Here is a 14,744-nt window from a genome sequence, read left to right as displayed (position 1 = left end):
GCAAGGGAAGGCATGCTTTTCAGTCTTTACTGGGAAGTGATCCATATCATTCCCACTCATTTGCATGTGTCTCCAGCTTAACAGTACTTACTAGCTGTCCTCTCAATGTTGTGACTTAAGCCTGGATAGTCCTTCTAGTTGTTTGCCATTAAAACCTTGACAGTCTGTGTTCTGACCTACACTCTTGAGGTTCTTTGTTCTTAGCTGTTGTTCTTTAAAGAAGAAACCCAAAATGGTATCAGTTCAAATGTAAGTTGCTTGTACACCATCTTATATATTACCACTCTACTGATATTGTTCTTACTTCTGCCAATATAGTGGAGATAATTTTAATTTCATAGCCTATACTTTATATATCAGTTTGACTTTACTTAGTAGTCAAAATAGGTTAACAGATGATCTAGGTTCCGTACTGAAACTTCCCTGACCAACATATTTGTATATTGAAGTACTTCTCAGGAGGCAGGCTGCAAAGCAATTAAGTTTCATACTAGGGTGTCTGCATCCAAACTGGAACATCAAAATTTTCATTTTAATTATTATGTTCATGACTGATGGTAGAGCATAGTCATGTAGCAAAAGGTATCATAATTATTGAACATTATAAAATTTCAATGCAGAAGTCTTTATAATTGCAGATACATCTATCTAAACTCTGACAACACCTGCAATTAATTTCTGCAATGCTATTTTTTAAGTGCAGAAAGCTTGGTCATGTTGTGAATCAGTTTGCTACAGCTAAATTACACAGAAGTAATAATTTTCTATTTCAAAGTTGTGTGAGAGACATTGCTTCTGTGGTTTCATTTTTGAAATATATTAACTGAAAGGTAATTTCTTGTCATATCTGCTCAGTTTTTGTCTGAGCATTATGCTTTTTCATAACTGAAAAACATATCTGTAATATGTGTTAATTTTTATGCCAGAGTATACAGTTCTGCTTGGGTTTTCTTTCAATTTCTGTTGTAGCAGTGTATTGTAGCCATGTCTCTGAAAACATATATCCATTTCATAAATTAATTGTGTCCATGTGATGTTTCAAAGTCCCAGCTTTACTTTATGAAGAATTTTGTTCAAATCCTCATCATTCATAAACTTGGTAAATGTCTTCTTCTCCCATTTGGCTTTAATGCCATCCACCTTGTTCCCTTGCCATTCCAAATGTAGCTGTTGAAGTCACCTTCAAAGGTGTAGCCTAAGCGTTTGCTATCCTTCCTCTGGTATCAAATGCAAGTTACTGTTTTATTGAGGTTTGTTGAGACTCCATTCTGGATGATCATGGATCCCACACACATGAAATCCAATTGTTTTCATTATTCAGTGGACAGACCCTATAGGTAAATTTATATTTTTGCTCCAAGAATTTCAGATTGTAGACCCGTATTAATCATCCAGTGTAATATTTTTATAAAAAGTATCCAACAACTAGTTGCTATTTTTTTTTGTGACATAAATTGGAAGAAATATTAGATTGGTTGTATATTTTGAAATCCCTCCTCAAATATATTTCAATTAGATTAAAATGAAACCTCTGAGTAAACACGCAAGCAAATTTTCCTGGAGTGGTACCAAAGAGAATTGTATTAAATGTTTGTGAGACAGAGCCTGAGTGGATAGTTCATGATCCTAGTTGTACTCTGCAGACCTTATCTCTCATTCTTTCTCTTTTCCCACATTAGTAATGGAAAATAGTCAAGATCATTGCTTCTTATGAGCCTGTGGTAAATGTGATGGAAAATAATTTCTTTCTGAGTGCTCAGTAAGATTTTTAGGAAGAAAATATTGATCTCTCCTCTTAAGTTAGGATTTTACTCACCTAACTTCAGATTTCTTACAGATAGATGTCTAGGTGTAAGTTATTTGTTGTAGATTTCCCATATGGTGAAATAGATGATTTATGTGATCTATTTTGTTTTCTACATTATGAAGGGAGCCCAGGATGCATAGATTTAGATGTCTTAACTTTCAAATACCTAAATTAGGAACAGAGTAATCCTCTTTAATGAAGACATTTCAAGGTTCTGGGTCACCCTAGGAGAGGAGAAGTAGCATAGATCATGTGCAGTTAATGACAGTCTCAACGGAAAATAAAAAAGTGAGGCCAAAGTGAATGTGGAGACTGAACTCTACTCTGCTTTAGTGGACATTTCACACCAAACCTATTGGTGAAGTGATGCTGGACTCTTGCTTTTCAAACTCTGCCACTTGTGGGTATGTCAGAAACTTTACTGGCAGTAATTCTGTCCTAACCATTTCATTTGGCCATTAGGGAGGGATAAGGGAAGCCTTAGAGATGCTCTGTATTCAACGGCTTGAGGTTCCAAGGGATAACTGAAAGTGATGGTCTATCAATCACTTCTTTTTGGTCAAAACCTTCCTGGAAGGCTGCTGTGGTTTAACCCCAGCTGGCAACTAAGTCCCACACAGCCACTCCACTCACTCCCCTCCCTGTGAGATGGGGGAGAGAATCAGAATAGTAAAAGTGAGAAAACTCTTAAGTTAAGATAAAGACAGTTTAATAGGTAAAGGAAAAGCTGCATGCACAAGCAAAGTAAAACAAACCACTTCCCATTGTTCAGATATCTCCAAGAAATCAGGGCTTCATCATGCATAACTGTTCCTTGGGAAGACAAATGCCATAACTCTGAACATCCCCCGCTTCCTTCTTCTTCCCCCAGCTTTATATGCTGAGAATGATGTCATATGGTATGGAACATCCCTTTGGTTAGCTGAGGTCAGCTGTTCCAGCTGTGTCCCCTCCCAACTTCTTGTGCACCCCCATCCTACTCACTGGCAGGGCAGTATGAATCACAAAAGGCCTTAACACTGTGTAAGCACTGCTCAGCAATAACTAAACCATCCCTGAATTATAAACACTGATTCCAGCACAAATCCAAAACACAGCCCTGTCCTAGCTACTGTGAAGAAAATTAACTCTACCCCAGCCAAAACCAGCACAAAATCCCAGATGTAGGAGATGGGATCACAGTGCAAAGTGAGAGACCTGTCCTCATGGGAATCCTCTGGTGGGCAAATCTACTGTATCATCCAAGTTGCAGAAAGCAAAGTAGGTCTGATGGTCACATCCTTCTTTGTTAAGTCTTGCCCTGGTGAATTCTGGAAGAAAAAGGTAATCATATTTTTTCAAAGAAATTCCATATGAACTCTGCAGACTATAGTAACTAGATGTGTGATAATGACCTGGTGTCCATATTTCATAATTTAATTATACATTTAAACTGTTATGTTAGAGCTACTTTTTTGCCATGATTAAAGAATCTTTGTTTCACTGAGTCCAGTATTAATGTACTCCAGATTCTGTTTCTTTAGAAGAGTAACAGATGTTCACAGTTTGGTGCAATTTTCAGATGAGCAATGCTGTTTATAATAAATTTTCCTGAGACCACCCAATTCATTTCACTTGCAACTTGAACTATGTCCAAGTGTTGATCTCAGGAGATGTAAGAGAGATGTAATAATTCTGTGCCCCACCCAGTTCAAAAGACATGACTTAGTATAGATGGAATTTAAATATCTATACTTCCAATCAACATAGAAAGTCAAAGTTGACTTGCATGCCGTGAAGAATCGAGGTGGAAATAGCCACGTTCTTACTTTCATCTATCAAGTGTTCATAGGGTCTGAAGATGTATATTGACAAGGTCTGAATGAAATAAAATTATAAACCAAAGATGAACAGGTGAAAAAGCACAACGCAGCAAGTAAAAACAAAGAAATTGATATTTATCCTGGAAAATTCAGATTTATTATACATAGAAAAAATCTGAAATGCAGTATTAAATATAGCTTGTTATGAGGTATAGGGATGTGACACAATGCATCATATCTTGTTAGAAACAGATGCAATAAATTTTGTGCTGCATTAACCAAAACAGTGTGATTTTGATATGTCTCCATCTGGGGCAATATGTTTAGCATTAAGCATTGAACAGCAAAAATTGTGTTGATAGGGTTTAGGGATGTTAGAAGGGAAGTATTGAAGAAATTTGGGTGACAGAAAGTGAACCTTTAATCCATGTCTGTGCATTTATAAGAAGTCCTAGCAACTTGATCGTATCAGTTTTGTTAAGGTGTGGAACAATTCCCAAAGGAAAAATGAAGCTCTGAATGACTTGAGACCATAAAAATTAAACAAACAGTTCTGAATTTACAGTAATTAGTACTGAATGAAACAGATTTTTTTCTTTACTGACATTTATTGTACTTTATACTTAACATTTAGTGCAGTGTTATTTTGAGATTATAAACCGAGAACTCAGAAAAAAGCATTGAGAGGTTCCTATGGCAACCAGTGTGCACATTATCTATATGAGCATTATGATTACAGTAATGTGATATTGTGGTATTGAGTCTTGGTGTTTGGCAGGGTATGTATTTTGCAATATGAGTTAATAGATGAATGTGGAGTTCATTATAAATGGCATTGAAATCAATGATCTGATTTTTTTTTTTTTTTCCAAGAGAATTGCTCTACTGCGTGATGCAATAATTTCTTCAAATTTCTTGAAAGCACCTTGGCTGGAGGGTTCTGAGCTGCATTTTTCTTATGTGTTTTTTAGGCACAGTGAATACTCAGCCCTGTCCTCTAACAGCAGTCATTCTCCAGTCAGAACATGAGGATTTTCATAATTGTGTGCAGTTGTGTCACAACAGCCAATGTATGAATACGCAGATTCACAGGATGCTCTGATCCCTCAGCTCTCAATGGCTTTTGTGTTTGCTTAACTGCTTGCCAGCAATGAAGATGCTATTTCAGCATCTTCCTTTCAGCTGGAGCCAGAAATACAGAATGCAAAGGAAACAGTGCTGCTGTGAAGACTGCTGAAAGAGATTTTTTTTTTGTTAGTTAAAAATAAATAAATTAATTAATCATTGCACCTCACTGTTATCTTTTTTTTTTTTCCCCTCTCTTTTTTAATTAGCAGCTAAGGGCAAAGTGCCTTTTCAGTAATTCTTGTGTGCTGGTTGTTAATGAAATTTCAGACTTTCTCGTTTGGAAATGAAAAAATATTTTGTCAGTGCATTGGTTACACATGCCATGGTAGATATTAGAAACTATCTGCTTTTTATAGTCTTATAATAGTCTTGATCTGAATATGTTCCTGACTTTTGAAGAGTGACCTGTCTTGCTCAACAACAAAATTCTTATGCTTTTAAGCCTGAACATAAAATTTTCTCTATTTCCACTTTTTATTTAGTTTTAAAATAATCTTCTGAGGAAGTCAGTTGCTTGCTTTGTTTTTAAGTTTTTCTTTTTGTTTTTCTTTACAAAAATAAGAGAAATGTTGAAACTTACATTAAAAAACATATGGGATGTAACCTTCATTCCTGCTCTAGCTCTGTTTCCCAGGAAACGAATCAGAGCAGCATGAAAAGGATTTATAGCTCCTCAATCCGGTGCAGAAAAAGTGAAGGCAGGTCTAAAAACTGTCTTTTAAGGCAATGACTGCTAAGGACCTCTTACAGAGCTGTGGTGTGAGCTTTTTGAGAATGGAGTCTGAGTAAAAGGGGAGCCTTTTGGTGGGTCTGCAGTATGCAGACCTGGAGAAATTGTCATCTAGGTGATTCTGCAGCCTTTACTTAGAGTTACTCAGGAAAGCTGTATTAATTTAGACAAATTTAGACAATCCATTGCATGGGGACCACAAATAGTTCCTGGGGTTGTCAGATTGCTTGTGACCAAGCGGCTGCAAAGGTGTCTTGGAAGTCCCTGGACTTCTGCCACCTGGGATGTGGGCGTGGGCAGATGCACTTCCCATCTGCACAGTCGTGCAGCTGTAACCGTGCTGCATGGCAGGGCGCATCCGTGCTGCCTCTGCTGGTGCTGCTTTGTCGGGGGAAGAAGAGCTATAAACCCCCTAGCCCAGTATATCCTCACCTACCTCATAAGTCCTGCTGTGCCATTCGTGGAGAAACATTTTACTTCAGAGCAATGCATTTATGAAATAAAAGCAGAGTATTCAAGTATTGCATTTTTTTGTCAGTTGTTTGTAATGATAAAGCTTCCAGATGTTACTAGTAAATTGCAGTGTCACAGCTGTTACTGAAAATGGACTAACGCAGTCTTCCTATGGATAGGGAGATTAGATTAGCACATGCAATTTGGCAAACCCCCCACATTGCTTTCTCTGGAAAGTTCATACAGCCTGGCCATGACTGTGTATTTTTTAATTTGCTACCTGCTTTACAGCGTCTTTTGTCTTCTCTTAAAAGTTTATCTCCCTTATGTGATTTTAACTTTGTGTGCTGATGATGATGACTTTGAACTAGAGATGGTTGAGAATTTTTCATCAGAACAAATTTCAACTAGAAATGTCTGTAAACAAATTTGTCAAAAATGTTTTACTGTTTTGTTTTTTTTTTTAATGCCTTTTCTAATAGGAAAATCAAAGCATATTGTTCTGTTGCATTTGGTTTGACCTGGTTTTCAGTATTTTATTTTACAAAATTGGACTCAAGGATTTTATCTTTGAGTTAGCTGAAAAAGCAAAACCAGACCTCTTGAAACTGTATGGCACACTGAAACTATTCTTGATAACAAGTGATAATTTTTGCAAAACTTTTTTCCCCTGAAAATAAATATTGAGTGAATTTCTTCAAAAATAGCAGTGTTCTCTGTGTGAGTGACAGATGTAAGCACATTTTGCCTGTGTTTCTAAAGATTGCTCCAAAAAAAGAACGTGCTTACAGGTGTCTGGTCAAGTTTTGAGATGCTCCTGTCCTCCCATTGTGAAAGGGACAAATACATTACTCAACATGTATCATATTAAGAAATAGCAAGCAAGGGAACATTATTTTAAAAAGAAAGATGCAAGTTTTTCTAGTTCAGTAAAGCCTGGAGCTTAATGTTAGATTTAATACAACCAGGAGATGGTAGAAGCCATAGGAACAAGTGAGAGTGTGGTTTTGTTATACACCAATACTAGTAAGCATTAGAAATACTGGTAATCAAGACTGTGAAAGGTCAAAAAAAAGTTAACATGTTTATGCTTTTATTTTATACAGTTATATCCAATTTCAAAGTTTGATCTTTCTTCTTTCAGAATGATCAGTCTATGCAAGATATGCAGATAATGGGAGGAGATGATCTTTCAAAGCTGACTGGAAAGGTTTGTTAATTTTAAATTTAAGAAAGAAAATACATTTGCTAAAAGCACTTGAGAAAAGCTGTGTAATTTTTCACATGGACTGCCAGATACTGATACTGGAATCGAAGAAATTTATTCATCTGTTAAATTGCTGTAATGACATTGCTTTCACCAAAAAATGTCAGAATGTAGTCCCTCCATCCTAGTGTAGGGATTTCCCAATAGGTATACATATAACATCAGTGAGACTGTGGGCAAAATCCTTGCTGGAATACTTCCCCTGAACTTGTTTATGTCTTGGAGCCTTGTTTTTTCTGCCTTCGATGGGTGCATGCAAACAAACTGCACATTGAGTATCCCTATTGAATTCAGCATATGAAGAGTTGAATACAATTTTGCCTACTGGACAAAGTTCAGTTGTGGAACCTTTCACTCAGATGATCAAATGGGATTTTTTTTTATTTCAACATCAGGCTGGCTGCATGACTGAATTTGCTTTGCATTATGCTTGAACATAGTAATGAAAGAGAATGGTTTGAGTCAGTGAAAAGGCTATTTTCATCCAACCGGGGTAATACAGAGCAGTACTTTGAAGAGGAAGGAAGGCTGATTTCATTAGGCAAATGGTCTATGTGGAAAATTATCAGAAATGGCTTCGTTACTTATGCATTGAGGCAACATAATACTCGTTATTTGTACTGCACGTGCAGTTACTTTTTTATTAGCTGGCAGTAAATAATATCAGTTCCTTCAAACCACTCAAATGTAGCACTAGCAAACTTATTTGTTGTACTATAGTACACAAGAAAAAGAAGAGAAAACCTTAACTTTAAATTTTTCATTAATATTAAATAGGTTTTGATGCAGCTAGAACTTCAATGAAGAAAATACTGTTATTTTAGTGATATGTATGTCCTCAATTTGCACTTCTAAATATTCCTGCTGGGTGTTTGTTTCTAAATGATCACTAAAGCATTGATCATGTTCTTGAGAAATATTAATTTGCTACTTTCTAATATTCAGACACTGGAGCTACCTGTTTTTCTATGATGATTTTGCATATGTTTCTCTACCTCACAGGTAGTCCAAATGCTTTCTAAGCTTCCAGGTCCAGGTCCACTTCCCATCTTCCAATCCAAAATTTTCTCAGTAAATTATTTCAGTTATTAATATCTTTTCCAGACATAATCTTTCTAGTATCGTTTGAATTGACTGGGGCAAAACATTTTTTTTTTTTGCAGGACTTTTGTGTATTTGTGTATGCCCACACGTGTATGAGAGAGAAGGAAAATTTCACCCCAAATAGTTCTGTGTTTTCCACAGTTTCTGTGTTATAGTGAAAATCCCAGTGACCTTTTTCTCATTGGCATGGCCCTCCTGTTCCCAGGCATGGAGCAGGACATAAAATTTGGCTGTTGGGAAGCTAGGAGATACATGGGGAGAAGACTGAACAGCAATATAGTTTAAGATTGCTGCGTAAGAAGGCTGGGATCTTGGGAAGGCGTGAAGAGGCTGGTTTGGGAATGAAGATGGTTTCTGATCAGGAAGGGAGCCCAGTGCTGGAAGCTGGGTGTGGAGAGGCTGAAGCAGAGCAGGAGGCGGGGGCTGGGACTGCCAGGGGAGCAGACTTGATGAAAGGGCATATTTGGCAGTTGTTTGCATGTGTGATTGTCTGTGACACAGCTGATGTATGAATAATTAAATAGCATTTTCACTGTAACACCCAAGAATGGGGTTTCCTTAAGACTTATTTTGCTTACTGAAAAGCTGGGACACAGAGCTTGAGCTCAGATGTTCCTACTTGCACGTCTAAAGTTGGATATGTGAAGGAGTGGCCTTATGTCCACAAATGCCAACTCCTCCATCTGTTGTTGACTTAAGCAATTAGTGCGAGTATTCAGCACATTTTACTAATCAGCCATTTGCAGACTGATTCAGAGCCTCCTACAGTCAATGTAAATCTTTCCCTGAAGTGTTTTTTAGTACCTTAGTTTAGCTGCTGGCTTTTAAAACTGCTGGCTTTGGTAACCATTCTAAGTCACTGAGTGAATTAGTGGAAGACTTACTGACAAAATTCAGCTTCCCTGCTTTTAAGTGAGCTGGGTGCTTCTTTTGCCTGTTTGGAGTACTTACTAAGAAAAGATTGTAATTCTATTGAAAAATTAATATGCCAGGTTAAGTCCCATTAACTTAATGATCATGGAAGATGTTTTCAAAAGTGGTTTGGAATGTAAGTTCCATTAAGTTTCTGTAAAGTTTAAAAGCATGAATACTGTAAACAGTTTTGAAACCTACAGACAAAAGATTCTGAAATTTTGATCTTAAAAGTGCTGCTTTTCATTAAGTAATGATACCTGGAACCTCAGCTAGCCTATAATCTTAGTGACAAACTAAATGATTTCCATGCATTATTATTGGAAAAAAAGATTACTGAGTATATTCATGAACATGATGTTCTATAACCAAGTTTTTTTCAGAGAAAGCTTAAAGCAAAAATTTTTAAAAGCTAATTAAAAAGAGGGTGGTAAGGATAATAGCTCTTCAGAACGAAGAATATCTCCTATGTACTTCTCTACAATATGCTTTTGTTTATAAAAATATCATAAGCCTGCAGAAAATGTATAATGACCCAAACCATGAAAAATATTCTGAGAGGAAAGTTAGCAAACAGACCCAAACTGTTACTGAGGAAGATCATCCCCAATTTGAAATTCTTCTTCTGTGAAGAACAGGTCACAGAGGCAAGAATGAAGATTTCCATGGCACGAATCATTAATAAAGGTACTTGAAGAATGAGTCCTGATATAGCTTAAGACTCTAATGCTTTGTAACCATTTCTATGCAGAAAAAAAAAAAATTTAAAACTTCTCCTTTAATGATGTAAGTAGCAAACATAAAATTTCTCAGTAGCTGATTTCATAGTTAAGTAGCTGCTTAGTTTTCAGTTACTTTAAAGCTGAAATGCTCATTTGGGTAAAAATTATCATTAATGTTTGTAAAGAGAAATAAATTTTGAAAACAGAGAGATAATTAATAACTGCCCAAAAAACTAGATGCACTCTTTCAAAGCAAAATGGCTATGAAAATTTATGTAGATGTGGAGAAAGAACAAATTATATAACCCTGTTTATTATTAATACTGTAATCATACTGTAAAAATTCATAACATATTTTAAAGTATTTGTGACATTTAAACTTAATTTTAAAACATCTAGGAACTTTAGTAGATTCAGCTGTACCAGAGTTGTGAGTTATCACTGCCATTTTCCTCTTATATCTGTATGTGTATATATTTTGTCCCAAGAGTTTTGGAGCTGGTTTTGTGGTCCAAAGTCTCTACTGACAGGAATTATTCTGTGTATCATTCCATATGTAGTATGTCCTGTAACCTTTCACACAAGCTCCTATACCACTTTGACTTGTCTCCTTGCAAATGAGACAAGTTAGACAAAATCATAAACTGAAGAGTTTATATAATTTTGCAATTAAATACTTATTACAGTTGTATAATGTATTTGATGTCAAAAATAGATCTACATATTTTTGTCATCACTACTGCATAACACAGAATGTGAACAAAATTAATCATTCTTATATGTTAGGTTAATAAGAACTTCTAATTAAAACAAAGTAGTTATGTAGTTAGCATGACACAATTATGGAGTCAGTGAATTTCTGATATTCCATCTGTCTGTAATATGGATCAGTGCTTATGTTCTTTATGAAGGACTGTTCCCCTTGTTCATACTGAGTAGATCTTGTTGACAGCCAGTGGTTTTGGTATTTTCAGAGAAGTGTAGAAGGTAATAAATAGCAATCAAGAAAATAAGAAAGTGAATGTCTTGTATTCTCTCTGTACTTCATTGCATTAGTTTGAGCATTCCATCACTACTCTGATGTTCTCCTAAAATGACTGATCAGCTCATATCAAAAAGTGGTTTCACTCCGAGGAAGATATTCACCATGCAGCACTTCTCACTTCCTTCTGGCAGGATTTGTGCTATAAAATCTCCAAACTTCCTTTATATGTCTCACCTAAATCAATTCATGCACTATCTACCATTTTCTTCCTCCACTTGTCATATGCGAAGATGTTCCAGGAACATAATGAAATCTCACTTTCTTATGCCTCTCATTTCGTCTTTTATTTTACTGAACCATTTTCTCTGCATGTCATAGTTTCTAACAACAGTTCTGAAAGCCGTTTTTCTAGTATTCTCCTAAACATGTTAGCATTTCAGTATATAATAAACCATACATGTGGCAGCTGTGTAATACATTTTATTCTCTAGATTTAAAATACATATTATCCTCACTATTCCAAGTTTGTTTCTCAGAATTCTGTTGGTTCTTTACTTATTATTTATTTCTCCTTCAGTATTCACTGCCTTGACTAAAGTTGTGCTTTCTCTCACTGTATGCATTCCTTTCTGGAATAATGCCCATAAATTTGTAGAAAAAATAATGTCTGTCTCCTTAGAACATTATGTACATTAGGAATATTTATATGGCAGTAAAAGTATACAAAATCCACTATACACTTCTGCAACAGTCACATCCCCCACTCATATCTACATCTTACTGTATTCCTATTAGACGCGCAGCCTTACCTTTTTCATCTTTCCGCAGGTTGACTTTATGTGTCTTGAAGCATTCTATTTCTTCAATACCTCTACTTAACTGCCATCTTTAGTCACTTCTGTTGTTCTGCATTTTTTCTTTATTATATTTTATGGTGCCTACACTTCTGACAGTTGCCATCCTTAACTGCTTTTTCCACAGCAAAAGACACTATTTTTTTCTTCCCCAAAGTCAATCACCTTTCTTTGCACTTCCTTCTTAGGTAATCTGTTCTACTGTTCATCATTTTGTTGTTGTTGTTGTTCTGAAGGAAGGAAAGTATAAAGAAAACTTCCCAGCCTTCCTATCCCATTTTTCACATGGGCTCTGCTCACTCATTGTCTGTCTGCTTCTACATCATACATATTCATAGTTCTGTTGATTTCGCCTGTGTCCAGAAAATCCTTTTTAAATTCCAGGTGATCGGAACATTACACTTTTTCCTTCAAGTAAGAGAATGGAGACAGTGATCCATTCCTGCTTTACGTTTAGATTGATTATGGTAATTTGCTCTACTGCTTATGCACAACAGAAGCATGCTGTAAAGATGGCTGCGAGCAGAACATGTGCTTGTACAGCATTCAGCACAGTGCTCTCTAAGAACAAAACATCAGTGAGATCATATCATCCTGCCCTCCATTATGTCCCTCATTCTGTTAACTCTTGGAGATACTGAACTAGTAGCTGAACTAACCAACTTGTTCCCATCACTATCTGACACTGACTAAATTGAGTTTCGGAAAAAAACCCAGGTTTGAGATATATGTCCTTTCAGGAGTCAGCCCAGCAGAAAAGATTAAAATTGGGAGACCCATGACCTTTTCTAGAACCCTGTATAAAGCTCCTACTTCGATGTCTAATTTCTCAAAAGCTTTTCATATTATTTTCTAACATTTTGATGACGTTTTAGTATATGTGGATTTCATTCCTGTGCATACTGTAAAATTATTTCACTTCCAATAGCAGTCCTTGTAGCTTCCTTTGCATGTCTTTCCTGAAACTTGATGCATTATTGTTTAACCTTTCATTTGGTGATGATTCTGCAGCGCTATGGCACTGCTTCTTCAAGCTTTACTTAAGTTGTCATAAAATGTCTTCTTTAATCGCTGGTACCTGAGGTTTGGCAAATACAGTGCTAAGAAAGCAAGTACTGCAGGTGTGGTGACTAAGCTGATAATCCATTAAGAATTGTTTGAAGAATCACATTATCAATTTATGTATTTCTGATTATATGGAGTACACATGAAAAGAAGGTGTCTTTAGAAATAATCTAACTGAAAATCCAAAACTCTGAATGGAAATTGAACTAAAGGGAATGAAAATGCACTGTTTGGTAGCCTTCCACCTCCCCCCCAAGAAAAAGAAATAGAGATAGATAAAAAGGAACTGAATTAATTTTTTTTTAGTCTTTTTTATTGTTTATAAATATGCCTTCATCTGTGGAACTGGACATATAAAAGAGCTTACTTTTTCCAGCAGCTGTGTATTCATGCATACTTTATAAGCTGGTGTAACTAACAATATGTTACATATATCCCCAAATAGTTTAAGAATAGTTCTATCCAAGAAGGAGAGAGGAGGGAACTCAGGACACTAATGGGACTCCAAGATAAAAGTATTTCCATCATTCCCAATTTCCATGTATTTTCTCCACTTGTAAGACCACCATTACCACCATGCAAAGTAGGATGAAATGTCTGTCTAGGCTTGTATCATTTTTTCAGCAGCAGACAACTGGAATTTTATTAGGGAAAGGATATATGAAAGACAGCAAGAACAGAGACTTCCAAAATCCAGTTTACATCTGGACTATCATTTTGAATACACCCAGTGCTAGAACTGTTACCAATGTCTGTGTCATCTCTTTGTAACTGCAATTACACCTCTAGTCCCACAAGACTGTATAGCAAAGATTTTCAAATTTAAGTAGTGTCTGAAAAAGTTCTTTCTTTTAAGCTTGCTACCTGTTTACCTTCAGTGAGTTTTACAAGACTTAGGTAAATCTGCCTTTTTGAATTGCTTCCTTAAAAATTTCTGCAAATTTTGTCACACTAAGGTTTTTTGGTTTGGTTTGGTTTGGTTTTTTCCAGTATGGCTACTTGGCCTGATCACAAACAGAGCTTTGCTTAGAGATGTCTATATTTTAAGGTCCAAAAGCTCCATTGTATTCTTGTCTGAACTTCTGGGTAATTAGATTGAAGGGTCCCAAATGATAATTTCTTCACTGCGCCTACAGTTTCTCTTTTGAGTTACCAGCTATGATATTTTGATTTAAAGACTTGATGCAGAAGCCTCTATACTTCAGGCATCTATTGCCAACAGTCAACTGTCATCACTGCTAAAACGTTGAACCTGATTTTCTCTTCCGAATTTGGATAACTTTTTCCCTTTAATTGTTGCTTTTTTAATACCTTTGCCTACTAGATTGAGCAGCTTGCCATTTATTAAATTTATCTTGCCACATGGTTGCATATTTGCCTATCATCCAGTCATTATTTAAGCTTCTTTTGGATAAACTAATACAATGGAAGCCTGCTGTAAAGTGCTGGCATGCTGTAGGATGTAAATGAGACAAGGCTAGAACATAGAATTAATAACAGGAAATTAATACTAGGAAACTGATATAGTTGGAAAAAAGAAAATTTCAAGCAATGCAGATCCTTCTCTTGGTCTGAACAGAATTGGCAAACTTCAAGCTAAGAACATATTGGGAGAGACTCTTAATTTTAATCTAATGTGGTTATCAGTTTGGGAGAAAAAAGTAATTGCCCTACATGATCACCTGCCTTGTGACCAAAGGGGCAAATAAAAATGTTAAGAATTCCTCTGAGCTAAAATAAGAGAGCAAATTATCAGCTGTGGAACACTGATAAATGAGTTGGAGGTCAGCTGCAGTGGAAGATTATAATGTGCTGTAAAGCCAGTATTTTATTGAGTCCATATTTCTAGTTCATACTGCAGTTCTGAATTTTTGTTCCCAGGCTCAGCTTTTGAAGGTATTTTGTGGTCTCTTTG

General features: G+C 36.1%; 1 protein-coding gene across 1 annotated transcript in view; it reads left to right on the top strand.

The window, feature by feature from the left end:
• PRTFDC1 (phosphoribosyl transferase domain containing 1) overlaps positions 1 to 14,744 on the top strand; it is a 44,521-nt gene that overhangs the window by 16,783 nt on the left and 12,994 nt on the right. The window contains exon 3 of the mRNA XM_026843305.1: positions 7,065 to 7,130. Coding sequence (XP_026699106.1) covers positions 7,065 to 7,130 — 66 coding nt within the window. The remainder of the gene's footprint in view (positions 1 to 7,064; positions 7,131 to 14,744) is intronic.

The sequence above is a fragment of the Athene cunicularia genome (genome assembly GCF_003259725.1).
Source record: "Athene cunicularia isolate RWA chromosome 2 unlocalized genomic scaffold, athCun1 chr2_part1, whole genome shotgun sequence".
In the NCBI taxonomy this organism is placed as follows: Eukaryota; Metazoa; Chordata; class Aves; order Strigiformes; family Strigidae; genus Athene; species Athene cunicularia.
Note: the sequence above shows the minus strand (reverse complement) of the source record. Positions and strands in the feature narration are given on the sequence as shown.